Here is a 15,287-nt window from a genome sequence, read left to right as displayed (position 1 = left end):
ACACCAACTTATCTAAATAGTTCAAAATTCAAACATCCAGGACCATGCTGATTTCACACCACAACTTTTGATAAATTTCTTTCTTATTGGTGATGTTGCCAGGACTCATTAGGTAAATGGTGTTTTTTTTTTGCCAATATAGCAGTCTAAATAGATCAGGGTTAATTTGCAGATTCAGTTGATAATAAGCAAATGTATTGTTGACATTCAAATTGATAACACTAGAACATAAAAACAAGGTTTTTAAATCCTGAATCCTTGTTAGGCATTTCTCAGACTACATTTGGGAGTATTCTGAGTAGTTCTGGCCCCCCATCTAAGAAAGGATGTGCTGTCATAGAGGATCTAGGGGAGGTTCATGAGAATGATTCCGGGAATAAAAGTTAATGCACAAAGAGCATTTGATGACTCTGAGCCTGTACTCACTGGAGTTTAAAAGAGTGAGAAGTTATCTCATGGAAACCTACCGAATATTGAAAAGTTTAGTTGGCATGGACATGGAGAGGAAGTTTACAATAGTAAGAGAATGTTAGAACAGAGGCCACAGTGTCAGAATAGAAGGATGCCCCTTTACAGCAGAGACGAGGAGGAATTTCTGTAGCCAGAGGGTGGTAAATCTATAGAATTCACCACAGACAGCTATGGAGGCTGAGTCATTGGGTATATTTAAAGCGGAGGTTGACAGGTTCCTGATGAGTAAGGATGTCAGAGATTATGGAGAGAAAGCAGGAGAAAGGGGTTGAGAGGGAAAATAAATGAGCCATAATTGAATGGCAGAACAGATTTGATGGACCGAATGGCCTTATGCTGCTCCTACATTGTTAACTCTTAAAATGGTCAGAGCTGAGAGGGGCACTTAGCAATAGCAAGGTAGAGACAAAAAAACAAGAAATTGAATTGACTACTTTTGAAGCCGTTTCCATTAATTACTGTACTTGAAAACATATGCAATATATTCTGCAGCATTCCATCTTAGACAGTAAAGTGAAAAAAAACCTGACTAATATTATTTACAATGGGAATATCCCCAAAAATTCCCAAGAAAGAGGACCAATAACTTTCAGATAAGTCATCTTCATCAAGCAATAACCACTATTGTGCCACATATCAGGTCAATGTCAGTCTGGGCTATACGCTGTGTTTACAACTATATTGTATTAAAGTATACATTTTTTAGCTAGAAGAGTTTCTAAAAAGAATCCCAATCTCAAATAGCAAGAATCCTCAAACATGCAAAAAAATTTTCTAGTGTTTCCAAACATGGAAAAATAAGCAGGCCATTTATTCCCTCAAAGTTATCCCACTATTCTAACAGATCATAGTGAAATCCTTTCTCATATTACCACATTTGAAATTTCCCATGGGTTAGCAAAATTAGGCAACATTTTAGAATCAGTAGATCAGGCAGCAACTGTGGAAAGAGAGACAATGGTTTAGGTCCAAGACACTACTATTCATCAGAACTCGGGAAGTGATAAAATCAGTTTGTTTATGACACAGAGGTAGAGAGAAAGATGATAAGATAAAGGAAATATCTCTAGATGGACGAGGCCAGGATTGCCAAGGGGATAAAATATAAACTTAGGGAACATCCTCATCTTCCATCTGGGCAGTTTGCAGCCCTTCAGACTCAATATTAAAGTTTACAACAGATAACTTCTTTCACATATACATGGCACGACCTCCTGGTCAAGTGCTACAGACCTCCATTTCACACTTTATGTCCCTTTTTCTTGTATTTTCACTAACTGCTCCATTAACCCATCAGCCAGAAGACCTAAGATCCTTACAGCCTGTGCAGATCAGCTAGCAGAGGTATTTTCAGACATTTTAACCTCTCCCTGTTTCAGGCTGTGGTTCACCCCTACTTTAAGACCACTATCATCCTGGTACTCAAGGAAAACAAGATAATGCGTCTTAACGACTGCCAACCAGTGGCTCAGATATCTACCATCATGAAGTGGTCCGAAAGGCGAGCCATGGCACGCATCAACTCCAGCTTTCCAGACAACCTCAACCCACTGCAATTTGCCTACCATCGAAACAGGTCTACAGCAGATACCATTTATGTAGTCCTACATGCATCCCTGAATTCTCTGGACAAAAGACACCTACATCAGACTACTGTTTATTGACTACAATTCTGCCTTCAAGGTTCCTTATAGCCAGAGGAGGTAGTGGAGGTAAGATCCAACTACCTATTAAATGTTCCCAATGGCACGTGTCTCAAGTAGTTTCTGACAACCAAGTCCAACTCCTGGCCTTCATGTGTGGCCTAACTACTAAGCCTGGCAGAATCATTCTTTTTTTTTGGCGTGTGCCTGTGTGCGTGCGAGTCTGTGCATGTGTGCATCCTTGTTGATGTCTTTTTCATGGCTTTCTGGAGGAGAGGGAGAGAGGGAAAGATGCGCCACTCCTCACACGGACATTTCGCAGTATTTTTCCCTTTATTTTATGATGTCGAGTTGTGATCTCCACACTCAACCCGGCACGAATGGAAAGCGTACTCGGGAGCAGACCCAACTGGTTTCGAACCCAGGAACCTCCGCTCCTGGGTCCAGCGCTGATGTCATTGCGCCACCAGCCGGCCCGGCGGAATCATTTCTACTGCAAGAGAAGAGGCAAAGGTGGGTTCCTGGTGCCTTAAAATCAGTTGCTTTGGGCAGACGCGGATCATCAGCTGGAGTTGCCAGCTCATCTAGAAGGAAAGCTCTGATCTCAAACCTTTGCTACCTTGCGGCTATACCCACTCAGGGGGAAGCCACTGGGAGTAAACCCCAAAGAAAAACCCAAAGCTGGAGTCCCTGTGGCAATCTACGTTGAGTTCGACCCTGACTTGCAATTCCTGCGACACCACTGGTGCCAAACTGAGTCAGTGTCTACTGTTCCTTTGGATTCATCAGCTGCATAGAGAGGGAGGAATTTGCTGCATGGGCAACAGCTTGCTCTACATATCATACTGCCCCAGCTTGCGTAATGGTTTGTGTATCACGTAGACAGCTGGGATGCAATATCCATGGTCAACGGAGGACCTCTGCCTTCAATACTATTATTCCAAGCAAACTCATCACCAGACTCTGAGCTGTAGGAGTCAAAGCCTCTCGCTGTAACTTGACTTCCTGACCAACAGACCAAAATCACTCAAGATCGGCAGCAAAATCTCTGGCATGATTATTTTTTTAAACACTGGTGTTCCACAAGGTTGTGTCTTAAGCCCCTACTCTACTCCTTGTACACTCATGACTATGTGGCCAAATTCTACCCTAACTATCTACAAGTTTACATAATGGTTTGTATCTCAAATAACAATAAGTTGGAGTACAGAAGAAGATAGAGCTTAGTAACTTGATGTCATGGCAACAACCTTTCCCTGAATGTCAGAGGAACGAAAGAGTTGGTGATTGACTTTAGGAAGGAGGTGAAGCACATGCTCCATCTACATCAAGAGTGTTGAGGCTGACAGCTTCAAGTTCCTAGGAGAGAATGTCAGTAGTGGCCTGGCCTGGCCTAACTGCAGAGTCACCAGAGTCAGGTAAAGCTCACCACGCCTTGACATCTTCCAAAAGCTAAAGAGTTCTGGCATGTCCTCATCAGCCCTTACCAATTTTTATTGATGCATCACCAGAAAACATTCTGTCTAAATGCGTAACAACTTATATAACCATATAACAATTACAGCACGGAAACAGGCCATCTGGGCCCTTCTAGTCTGTGCCGAACTCTTACTCTCACCTAGTCCCACCGACCTGCACTCAGCCCATAACCCTCCATTCCTTTCCTGTCCATATTCCTATCCAATTTAACTTTAAATGACAACATCGAACCTGCCTCAACCACTTCTGCTGGAAGCTCGTTCCATATAGCTACCACTCTCTGAGTAAAGAAGTTCCCCCTCATGTTACCCCTAAACTTTTACCCCTTAACTCTCAACTCACGTCCTCTTGTTTGAATCTCCCCCATTCTCAATGGAAAAAGCCTATCCACGTCAACTCTATCAATCCCCCTCATAATTTTAAACACCTCCATCAAGTCCCCCTTCAACCTTCTACACTCCAAAGAATAAAGACCTAACTTGTTCAACCTTTCTCTGTAACTTAGGAGCTGAAACCCAGGCAACATTTTAGTAACACACATCAAAGTTGCGGGTGAACACAGTGGGCCAGGCAGCATCTCTAGGAAGAGGTACAGTCGACCTTTCAGGCCGAGAACCTTCGTCTGTACCTCTTCCTAGAGATGCTGCCTGGCCTGCTGCATTCACCAGCAACTTTGATGTGTATTGCTTGAATTTCCAGCATCTGCAGAATTCCTGTTGTCAACATTTTAGTAAACCTCCTCTGTACTCCCTCAATTTTACTGACATCGTTCATATAATTTGGTGACCAGAACTGTACACGATACTCCAAATTTGGCCTTACCAATGCCTTATACAATTTCAACATTACATCCCAACTCCTATACTCAATGCTCTGATTAATAAAGGCCAGCATACCAAAAGCTTTCTTCACCACCCTATCCACATGAGATTCCATCTTCAAGGAACTATGCACCATTATTCCTCGATCTCTCTGTTCTATAGCATTCTTCAATGCCCTACCATTTACCATGACAGACTTGTTCTGGAGCTGCTCCGGCCTATGGTCAGGCCACACTTAGATCCCCTCCAGTTCGCCTACCAGCCCTGACTAGGAGTTGAGGATGTCATCGTCTACCTGCTGAACCCTGTCTACGCCCAGCTGGACAAGCCAGCGAGCACTGTGAGGGTCATGTTTTTTGACTTCTCCAGTGCGTTCAACACCATCCGCCCTGCTCTGCTGGGGGAGAAGCTGACAGCGATGCAGGTGGATGCTTCCCTGGTATCATGGATTCTTGATTACCTGACTGGCAGACCACAGTACGTGTGCTTGCAACACTGTGTCCGACAGAGTGATCAGCAGCACTGGGGCTCCACAGGGGACTGTCTTGTCTCCCTTTCTCTTCACCATCTACACCTCGGACTTCAACTACTGCACAGAGTCTTGTCATCTTCAGAAGTTTTCTGATGACTCTGCCATAGTTGGATGCATCAGCAAGGGAGATGAGGCTGAGTACAGGGCTACGGTAGGAAACTTTGTCACATGGTGTGAGCAGAATTATCTGCAGCTTAATGTGAAAAAGACTAAGGAGCTGATGGTAGACCTGAGGAGAGCTAAGGTACCGGTGACTCCCTGTTTCCATCCAGGGGGTCAGTGTGGACATGGTGGAGGATTACAAATACCTGGAGATACGAACTGACAATAAACTAGACTGGTCAAAGAACACTGAAGCTGTCTACAAGAAGGGTCAGAGCCGTCTCTATTTCCTGAGGAGACTGAGGTCCTTCAACATATGCTGGACGATGCTGAGAATGTTCTACGAGTCTGTGGTGGCCAATCTCTCTGAAAGCTTTGAAAACCTACTTCATCATCCACAACTCCACCTATCTTAGTATCATCTGCATACTTACTAATCCAATTTACACCCCATCATCCAGATCATTAATATATATGACAAACAACATTGGACCCAGTACAGATCCCTGAAGCGCACCACTAGACACCCTCCTCCAATCTGACACACAGTTATCCACCACTATCTGGTGTCTCCCATCCAGCCACTGCTGAATCCTTCTGACTACTTCGATATTAATGCCTAATGATTGAACCTTCCTAACTAACCTTCTGTGTGGAACCTTGTCAAAGGCCTTATTGAAGTCCACATAGACAACATCCACCGCTTTACCCTCGTCAACTTTCTTAGTAACCTCATCAAAAAATTCAATAAGATTTGTCAAACATGACCTTCCATGCACAAATCCATGTTGACTGTTCCTAATCAGACCCTGTCTATCCAGATAATTATATATACCATCTCTAAGAATACTTTCCATCAATTTACCCACCACTGACGTCAAACTCACAGGCCGATAATTGCTAGGTTTACTCTTAGAATCCTTTTTAGACAATGAAACAACATGTGCAATACGCCAATCCTCCAGCACCATCCCCGTTTCTAATGACATTTGAAATATTTCTGTCAGAGCCCCTGCTATTTCCACACTAACTTCCCTCAAGGTCCTAGGGAATATCTTGTCCAGACCCGGAGACTTATCCACTTTTATATTCCTTAAAAGCACCAGTACTTCCTCTTCTTTAATCGTCATAGTTTCCATAACTACTTTTCTTGTTTCCTTTACCTTACACAATTCAATATCCTTCTCCTTAGTGAATACCGAAGAAAAGAAATTGTTCAAAATCTCCCCCATCTCTTTTGGCTCCACACATAGCCGTCCACCCTGATTCTCTAAGGGACCAATTTTATCCCTCACTATCCTTTTGCTATTAATATAACTGTAGAAACCCTTTGGATTTATTTTCACCTTACTTGCCAAAGCAGCCTCATATCTTCTTTTAGCTTTTCTAATTTCTTTCTTAAGATTCTTTTTACATTCTTTATATTCCTCAAGCACCTCAGTTACTCCAAGCTGCCTATATTTATTGAAGATCCCCCTCTTTTTCCGAACCAAGTTTCCATTATCCCTTGAAAACCACGGCTCTCTCAAACTTTTAACCTTTCCTTTCAACCTGCCAGGAACAAAAAGATCCTGAATCCTCAAAATTTCACCTTTAAATGACCTCCATTTCTCTATTACATCCTCCCATAAAACAAATTGTCCCAATCCACTCCTTCTAAATCCTTTCGCATCTCCTCAAAGTTAGCCTTTCTCCAATCAAAAATCTCAATCCTTGGTCCAGTCCTATCCTTCTCCATAATTATATTGAAACTAATGATATCGTGATCACTGGACCCGAAGTGCTCCCCAACACAAAGCTCCGTCACCTGACCTATCTCATTCCCTAACAGAGATCCAACACTGCCCCTTCTCCAGTTGGTACCTCTATGTATTGCTCCAAAACTTGGCATGGCAACTGCTTTACAAGTGACCACAAGAAACTGCAGAGTTGTGGACACTGCTCAGAACATCACAGAAATCAGCCTTCCCTCTACGGACTCTACCTATACTTCTCACAACCTGAGTAAAGTAGCCAGCATAATCAATGACCCCCACCCATCCCTCTTCAATCCCCCTCTTATTGGGCAGAAGACACAGAAGCCTAAAAGTACATTCTACCAGGCTCAAGGACACCTTCTACCCCACTGTTAGCACTGTCGAACAGACCTCGTGTACAATAAGATGAATTATTGGCCTCACCATGTACCTCATTATGATTTTGCACTTCATTGTTTACCTGCACAGGACTTTTTCAGAAGCTTTTACACTTTATTATGCAATATTTTCCCTTTTTCTTTCTCAATGCACTGTGTAATGACTTGATCTGTCTGAATAATATGCAAGACAAGCTTTTCACTGTACACGTGACAATAATAAACCAAAAACAATATTCTTAGCCTCACCTTACCAGCAATATCCTCTTTATCCTTGCCATCCTTCCCCAAACTTTTCTGCAACCTAAATCTACTTGTTTTGGTTGCTTTACCAGTTCCAATGAATGATCTTCAACCTGAAATGCCAATTCTGTTGCTCTTTCCATAGATGCTGCCTAACCAGGTGAGCTTTCCGAGTTTTGATGAGATTTCCAACATCTGCAGTTTTTTTTTATTTTCATTTCTTGACACTGCAACACTGCAGTACATGTGCACCACACAGAACTAGCAGCATTCAAGAGACAGAGCCAGGTCATCCCACAAACAATTAGATCAAAGCTATATAGGCCTGCTGCATTCAGTGAACAATTAACCGGCAAACTAAAGGAGGAGATGTCAAGAACATGGCCAGTCTAAAAGACAACGGAATGTCAATAATAAGATTTGAAATACCAAGTGGAAGAACTATCTCAATATATCCATTGTTAATCTAAATTTATCATCCAGAAATCCACTCCCACTCCTCATGTTCTCCCACAGATACCTAGTCCTTTTGGCATATCTTGTTCCTTAGAAATAAAATCAACAATTTATTCTTATTCACTGACTCACTGTTTAGTTTGACAGCCAAGAATCTGTGTGTTCTGAGCAAAACCCAAACTGAGTAGGTTGTTGGTGCTGTTGGAGAGCACTGTTGAGAATGCCTTAAATTACCTTGGGCAGTAACTAACAGTCTAAAATGAAATGCATAAGAATTTGAATATTGCCATGGAAATGGACAACTCCATAATTAGCCACATCTCCAACTACAACAACACCATTTGGCTGACAATGTGGAATATTCAGTTGGTTAGTTAGATCACTGGATCATAAATTTAGAATAATGAATAGGCAATGAGAAATCTAAAGTTAAATTTCTAAACTTGGAGCTGAGTTCACTTCAAGAAGCTGAGAAGGCAATTGGTAAAGGGCTGAAGAAAAAGCTGAGGGAGGAAGGGGTTGATTCCTCCTTCAGCCCTTTATCTCATCCAACTATCCCCTCCCAGCTTCTTACTTCATCCCTATCCCCCACTCACTCACCTCCCCCCTCACCTGCCCGCTTGTATTCCTTTCCTCTCGCCCACTTTCTTATTCTGACTTCTTCCCGCCTTCCTTTCCCATCTCGATGAAGGGTCTCAGCCTGAAATGTTGAGTGTTTATTCCCCTCCAGAGATGTTCCCTGACTTGCTGAATTCCTCCAGCATTTTCTGTGCATGTTGCTCAACAATTTCACATAACTGGCCTATCCATTCTGAGAATAGATCCAGTTCTGATTTAAAATTAACCTGCAGCAATAATTCAACTTGGCACTTTCCACATATGCTGCCCAATCTGCTAGTATTCCTATCATTTTCTTTTACTTCAAATTTTCCTTTCTATTTTATCCTCATTTACCTTCTAAGACCATAAGACATAAGAGCAGAATTAGGCCATTTAGCCAATCAAGTCTGCTCCACCATTCAAGCACGGCTGAACCTTTTTTGCCCTCCCAGCCCCATTCCCCAGCTTTCTCCCTATAACTTTTGACGCTGTGTCCAATTTAGAAACTATCAAGCTCTGCCTTAAATACAACTAACAACCTGGCCTCCACAGCTGCTGTGGTAACAAATTCCACAAATTCACCATCCTCTGGCTAAAGAAATTTCTCCGCATCTCTGTTTTAAATTGACGCTCTATATCCTAAGGCTGTGCCCTCTTTTCCTCAACTCCCCCACCATGGGAAACATCCTTTCCACATCTACTCTGTCTATGCCTTTCAACATTTGAAAGGTTTCAATGAGATCCCCCCTCATCTTTCTAAATTCCAGCGAGTACAGCCCCAGAACCATCAACATTCCTTGTATAATAACCCTTTCATTCCTGGAATCATCCTTGTGAACCTCCTCTGGACCCTCTCCAACGCCAGCACATCTCTTCTAAGATGAGGGGCCCAAAACTGTTCACAATACTCAAGGTGAGATCTCACCAGTGCCTTATAAAGCCTCAGCATCACATCCCTGCTATTGTATTCTAGACCTCTTGAAATGAATGCTAACATTGCATTTGCCTTCCTCACCACCAACTCAACCTGCAAGTTAACCTTTAGGGTGTTCAGCACAAGGACTCCCAAGTCCCTTTGCATCTCAGATTTTTAGATTTTCTCCCCGTTTACAAAATAGTATGCACATTTATTTCTACTACCAAAGTGCATGACCATGCATTTTCCACTTTCTTGCCCATTCTCCTAATCTGTCTACGTCCTTCTGTAGCTTACCTGTTTCCTCAACACTACCTGCTGCCTTTTCTACACTGGGATACCCTGCTTGCATGATGCATGGGAGACTCATCTCTTACACCGCCAGTACCTCGGAAGAAGCACCAGAGACAAGGGAGAAGGCCCGGCGTCCTGGTGAGGCTAAGATAGCATGCAAACCGGCCGCTGCTCCCTAGCATTCTCCTGGCTAACATTCAGTCCCTGGATTACAAGCTTTGTGAACTGAGAGCCAGAATCTCCTATCAGCGGAAATAAAGGAATGCAACTGTTTGTGCTTTGTGGAGACCTGGCTGACAGAGGAGATACCAGATTATGCTATCAAACCTTCTGGGTGCTCCCTGTTCCAGGTGGACAGGTCAAAAAACCTCACTGGGAAGAGTAAAGGAGGACAGGTATGCTTCAAGGCCAACAATGCTTGGTGCGACCCCCAGAATGTGCAAGCACTCAAATCCTTTTGTTCCCCAGACCTGGAATACCTAGTTCTGCTGTGCAGACCCTACTGGCTGCCTCGGGAGTTCATGGCTGTTATCATCACAGCAGTGTACATTCCACCGCAGGCTGATACTGACGCGGCTCTCAAGGAATTGTACAAGACCATTAACACACTGGAGACTACACACCCAGAGGCTGCCTTCATTGTCGCCGGTGACTTTAATTGAATGTCGCTGACGAAAGTCTCTCCAAAGTTTTGTCAGCACATCCAGGTGAGCACTCGTGGAGATAACACACTTGACCACTCCTGCATTCCCTTCCACAATGCCTACAAAGGTCTCCTTCGCCCAGCTTTTGGAAAATCAGATCACTCTTCGATCCTGCTTTTGCCAACGTACAGGCAGAAGCTGAATCAAGAGGTGGCCATAGTTAAAGCCGTCCACTGTTGGTCCGACCAATTGGCCTCCATACTGCAGGACTGCTTCGATGATGTCTACTGGAATGTCTTCCATGATGAGGATGTCTCCAAGCGGACTGATGGAGTCATGTGCTTCATCCGGAAGTGCATCAACGATGTTGTCCCACAGAAGTCAGTCAGGGTCCTCCCAAACCAGAAAGCCTGGATCAATAGTTCCGTGCGAGCAGCACTTAGAGCGCGACATCGAGCTTACATCGCTGGCAATCAACTAGAGCTCAAGAAAAGCAGCTATGATCTGCACAAAGGTATCAAGGCTGCGAAACAATAACATAGGGACAAGATGGAGTTAAGATTAACAACGAAAAGCGCACATGACTTGTGGCAACAATTACATACCATCACAGACTTCAGAGCCAAACACTGTGGTGCCAACATTGCGGCCTCTCTCCCAAATGAACTCAATCGCTTTTATGCTCAGTTCGATGTCACTAACTCTGAGCCTCAGAGGAAAGCCACCGCTACAACCTGCAACCTGGTCATCTCTGAGGCTGAGGTACGCAGATGTTTCCAACGACTGGACAGTCACAAGGCAGCGGGACCTGATGGCATCCCAGGGCACGTACTCAGGATCTGTGCAGCACAACTGACAGGTGTGTTCACTGATATTTTTAATCTCTCCCTCTCCCAGTACAGAGTGCCCTCCTACTTCAAATTATCCACCATTGTCCCTGTACCAAAAAAGACCAAGGTAACATGCCTGAACGACTGGCGTCCTGTCACACTCACCTCATTTATAAGCAACTGCTTTGTGAGGCTGGTCAAGGATTACATCTGCAGCTTGCTACCACCTAAGCTGGACCCCCTACAATTTGCCTACCGACACAACCAACCGACAGAGGACGCAATAGCCATAGCTCTACATACTGTCCTTACACATCTGGAGAAGAAGGATGTTTATGTGAGAGTGCTGTTCTTGGACTACAGTTCAGCATTCAACATCATAGTTCCATCCAGGCTCAACAAGAAGTTCAGAGACCTTGGCCTTGACCCTATCTTGTGCAGCTGGATCCTGGACTTCCTATCAGATCGCCAGTCAGTTGTAAGAGTGGGCTCCCTCACCTCCAACCCTCTGACTCTCAATACAGGAGCCCCTCAAGACCGCGTACTGAATCCCCTCCATTACTCCCTGTATGCCCATGACTGTATCGCCACCCACAGCTCTAATCTGCTAATTAAATTTGCCAACGCCACTACATTGATTGGCCTAATCTCAAATAATAATGAGGTGGCCTACAGGGAAGAAGTCATCTCTCTGACACAGTGGTGTCAATAAAACTACCTCTCCCTCAATGTCACAAAAACAAAGGAGTTGGTTGTGGATTACAGGAGGAATGGAGACAGGCTAACCCCTATTGACATCAATGGATCTGGGGCTGAGAGGGTAAACAGCTTTAAGTTCCTCAGCATCCACATCACCGAAGACCTTATGTGGTCCGTACACACCAGCTGTGTGGTGAAAAAGGCACAACAGCGCCTCTTTCACCTCAGACGGTTGAGCAAGTTTGGTATGGGCCCCTAAATCCTAAGAACTTTCTACAGGGGCACAATTAAGAGCATAACTGCCTGGTCTGGGAATTGTACCTCCCTTAATCACAGGACTCTGCAGAGAGTGGTGTGGACAGCCCAGCGCATCTGTAGTTGTGAACTTCCCACGATTCAGGGCATTTACAAGGACAGGTGTGTAAAGAGTTTCACCGATGTCATTTCATAACACCCAATCCAGTATAGCTGATCCCCTAGTAGGCTCAATGACAAACAGCTCCAAAAAGCCATCTCATAGGCATTCAACACACTCACTCTCTTGAGATCCATTACCAACCTGATTTTCCCCAATCGACCTGCATGTTGAAATCTCCCATGACTATCATAACATTGCCCTTTTGACACACATTTTCTATTTCCCATTGTAATCCGTGGTCCACATCCCAGCTACTGTTGGGAATCCTGCCATAAGTTGCTTTTATCCTTGCACTTTCTTGCACACAAGGATTCAACATCTTCTGATTCTCTGTTACATCTTTATACTGATTTGATGCCATTCTTTACCAACAGCCCCTCTGCCGACCTTCCTATCCCTCCGATTCAACATGTAACCTTGGACATTCAGCTCCCAACTACAACCATCCAGCTACGATTCAGTGATGGCCACATCATCATTCCTGACAATCTTGCAATAGTGCAACAAGATCATCCACCTTTATTTCTCATATTCTGTGCACTGAGATATAACACTTTGAGTACTGTATTTGCTACCCTTTTTGATTCTGCATCCCTAATGCAATGATACATACCCTGCTGGCTGCAATTTTGTCCTATCATCTGCCTGCCCTTCCTGACACTCTGACTGCTCACTGTCCATGCTTTTTTACCATTTGTCCTATCCTGAGTCCCTTCACTCCAATTCCCACCCTCCTGCTAAGTTAGTTTAAACTCTCCCCAACAGCTCTAACCAACCTGCCTGCGAGAATATTGTCCCCCTTGGGTTTAGGTGCAACCCATCACTTTTGAATCGGTCATACCTCCCCCAGAAGAGATCCCAATGATCCACAAACCTGAAGCCCTGCCCCCTGCATTAGCTTTTAAGCCACACATTAAACTGCCAAATCATCCTGTTTCTCACCTCACTGGCATGTGGCACAGGCAGCAATCCAGAAATTACTATCTGGGAGGTCCTGCTGCTCAGCTTTCTAACAAGCTCTCTAAATTCTCTTTTCAGGACCTCTTTGCTTTTCTTCTTTAAGTCACTGGTATCAATATGTACCAAGACATCTGGCTGCTCTCCCTCCCTCTCCAAGATGCTGTGGATGTGTCCCCTTCATGTCCACAGAGTCCCCTATTTCTACCCTCTTTCCCTTCTGCACCAAAGATTTATTTACATCTCCCTCAGAGAGATTGTTGCAGTTAACAAATCTTCATTAATTACCAGTGGACAATTTGTGCCACTCACTCTCTTAAGAGTCCATCCTCTTGCAAATAATCCTTTTGTTTTCTCCACCCTTTCCTTTATCTGCACGTTTTTAACACTGGAGTTTGAATGAATGCATTTAAGTACATTCAATAAGCCGACAGGGAAGGGAATAGTATCTTTGGTTGGTGGGGTAAATGCAAAATGGCGTGTTCTCCTTGTTTTAATACTCAGAAACCCAGAGAAAGGAGTTTTTTTTTTCTTAGTATCGCCCGGAGATGAATAGTTTGTCTGAACTCCAGGCAGCCCAGTCCCTCCAACAAATATGAAACGCCACAGTTCCTCCCTGCTTTCCCAGCTACACCGAATGATCTAGTTGGAACCAAACTTCCCATTGCTGTGGGGCGTGTGCGTGTGATATTCATAACGTCGCCGGCACCCGAACACTCACTAACTCACTCACCTCCCTCCACAAGTCTAACAGCGTCCCCCCTTCGCTGAGCCCGGGCTGCCAATAGGAGCACGCCGCCTTTGCCGGTCACAGAGTGGGGGCGGGAGGGACGCCGCTCGGAGCGCGCCACGGCCTTTCAACCGGCAGCGGCCGAGGCCTCCTCGCGCGGGGTCCTGTCGCCTCGGCTCGAAGGTCCCGAGCAGGAAAATGGCGGCGCCCAGCAGCAGGGAGGTGCTGTCTCTCTACAGGATGATGTTGAGAGAAAGCAAGAAATTTCCCAGTTACAATTATAGGTAAACAAAACGATTTTTGTTTATTTTCATTTTGTGAAGAAATATTCTAATTATCACGCTGGTTGTGTTTTAAAACATGAAATAGTGTCTGTGTCAGGGTGTGAAAACAGTTATTTAGCAGGTTTGACACGTGAAAGTTGCCTAGCCGTTTAATATTAAAAATTCAAACGGCAATATATTCTGATCCCAAGAAGTATTAATCAAAGAATTAAAAATTCTTAAAAATTAGAGATTCTGCAGATGTTGGAAATCTTGAGCAACACACAAAGTGCTGGATGAACTCAGCGAATCAGTCAGCGTTTGTGGAGGCGATAAACAGTTGACGTTTTGGTCCGAGGCCCCGATTTCTAAATTCCTCCTCTGTGTTCATCAAAGTTGTGTTGGGCTTGGGTGTTGGGGCGTTTGTGTCGAAATTTTCTGTAAAGAGTTATGTAAAAGACTGTAGTGATGAAAAAAAAAGACAAGATACATGCTGTCCTTGGTTCTCGATCCTCCAAAATATTCCGCATGGAATTTAAACTGGAGGTGGCAGAGGGTGGGCTTAAGAAGGAGATTTTTGGAGAAGAAAAGCTGCCTTAAGTTTAATTGGGTTTGGTTATGTGACTGTGTTAGGATTAAGATTATACCATGCTTGAGTCCTTGAGTCAGGTGGCTTTTGTACCTCCTGCTCGGTGAGTGGTGGAGGGTAGAGAAGAAAGAATCACCAGGGTGGGTGCATTTATCTGCATATTGGCTGCTTTACTGAGGCAACGAGAAGTTTAAATAGATTCCATGGAAGGGAGGCTTGTTTCCATGATGTGCTGAAGTTTGTTCACAGCTGGGCAGTTTGTTGTGGTAATGGGCACAACAGTCGCCACACCAAGCCATGATGTATCTAGATAGAATGCCTTATATGGTCTATCACTAAAAATTAGTGAGGGTCAGAGGGGCCAGATTTCCTTAGGTTCTAACGTGGTAAAATCATTGGTGAGCTTTGTTGGCCATGGTGTCTTCGTGATTCATTGAAAATATGCTATTGTTGATGATCATTAAAG

At 44.1% G+C, this 15,287-nt stretch overlaps 2 protein-coding genes across 9 annotated transcripts in view; one reads left to right on the top strand and one right to left on the bottom strand.

The window, feature by feature from the left end:
• fars2 (phenylalanyl-tRNA synthetase 2, mitochondrial) overlaps positions 1-14,109 on the bottom strand; it is a 434,754-nt gene extending 420,645 nt beyond the window's left edge. For 6 of the 7 annotated variants that reach the window (XM_063070032.1, XM_063070031.1, XM_063070030.1 and 3 more), the window contains exon 1: positions 13,973-14,109. The gene's annotated coding sequence lies outside the window, so the exon portion shown is untranslated. The remainder of the gene's footprint in view (positions 1-13,972) is intronic. The other variant, XM_063070033.1, reaches the window with a different exon arrangement.
• Positions 14,026-15,287, top strand: part of LOC134358088 (LYR motif-containing protein 4) — a 151,993-nt gene continuing 150,731 nt past the window's right edge. For both annotated transcript variants that reach the window (XM_063070037.1, XM_063070039.1), the window contains exon 1: positions 14,026-14,253. In XM_063070037.1, the coding sequence (XP_062926107.1) occupies positions 14,168-14,253 (86 nt within the window). In that variant the 5' untranslated portion in view covers positions 14,026-14,167. The remainder of the gene's footprint in view (positions 14,254-15,287) is intronic.

The sequence above is a fragment of the Mobula hypostoma genome, chromosome 17 (genome assembly GCF_963921235.1).
Source record: "Mobula hypostoma chromosome 17, sMobHyp1.1, whole genome shotgun sequence".
NCBI lineage: Eukaryota > Metazoa > Chordata > Chondrichthyes > Myliobatiformes > Myliobatidae > Mobula > Mobula hypostoma.
This window is presented reverse-complemented; position numbering and strand designations above follow the sequence as displayed.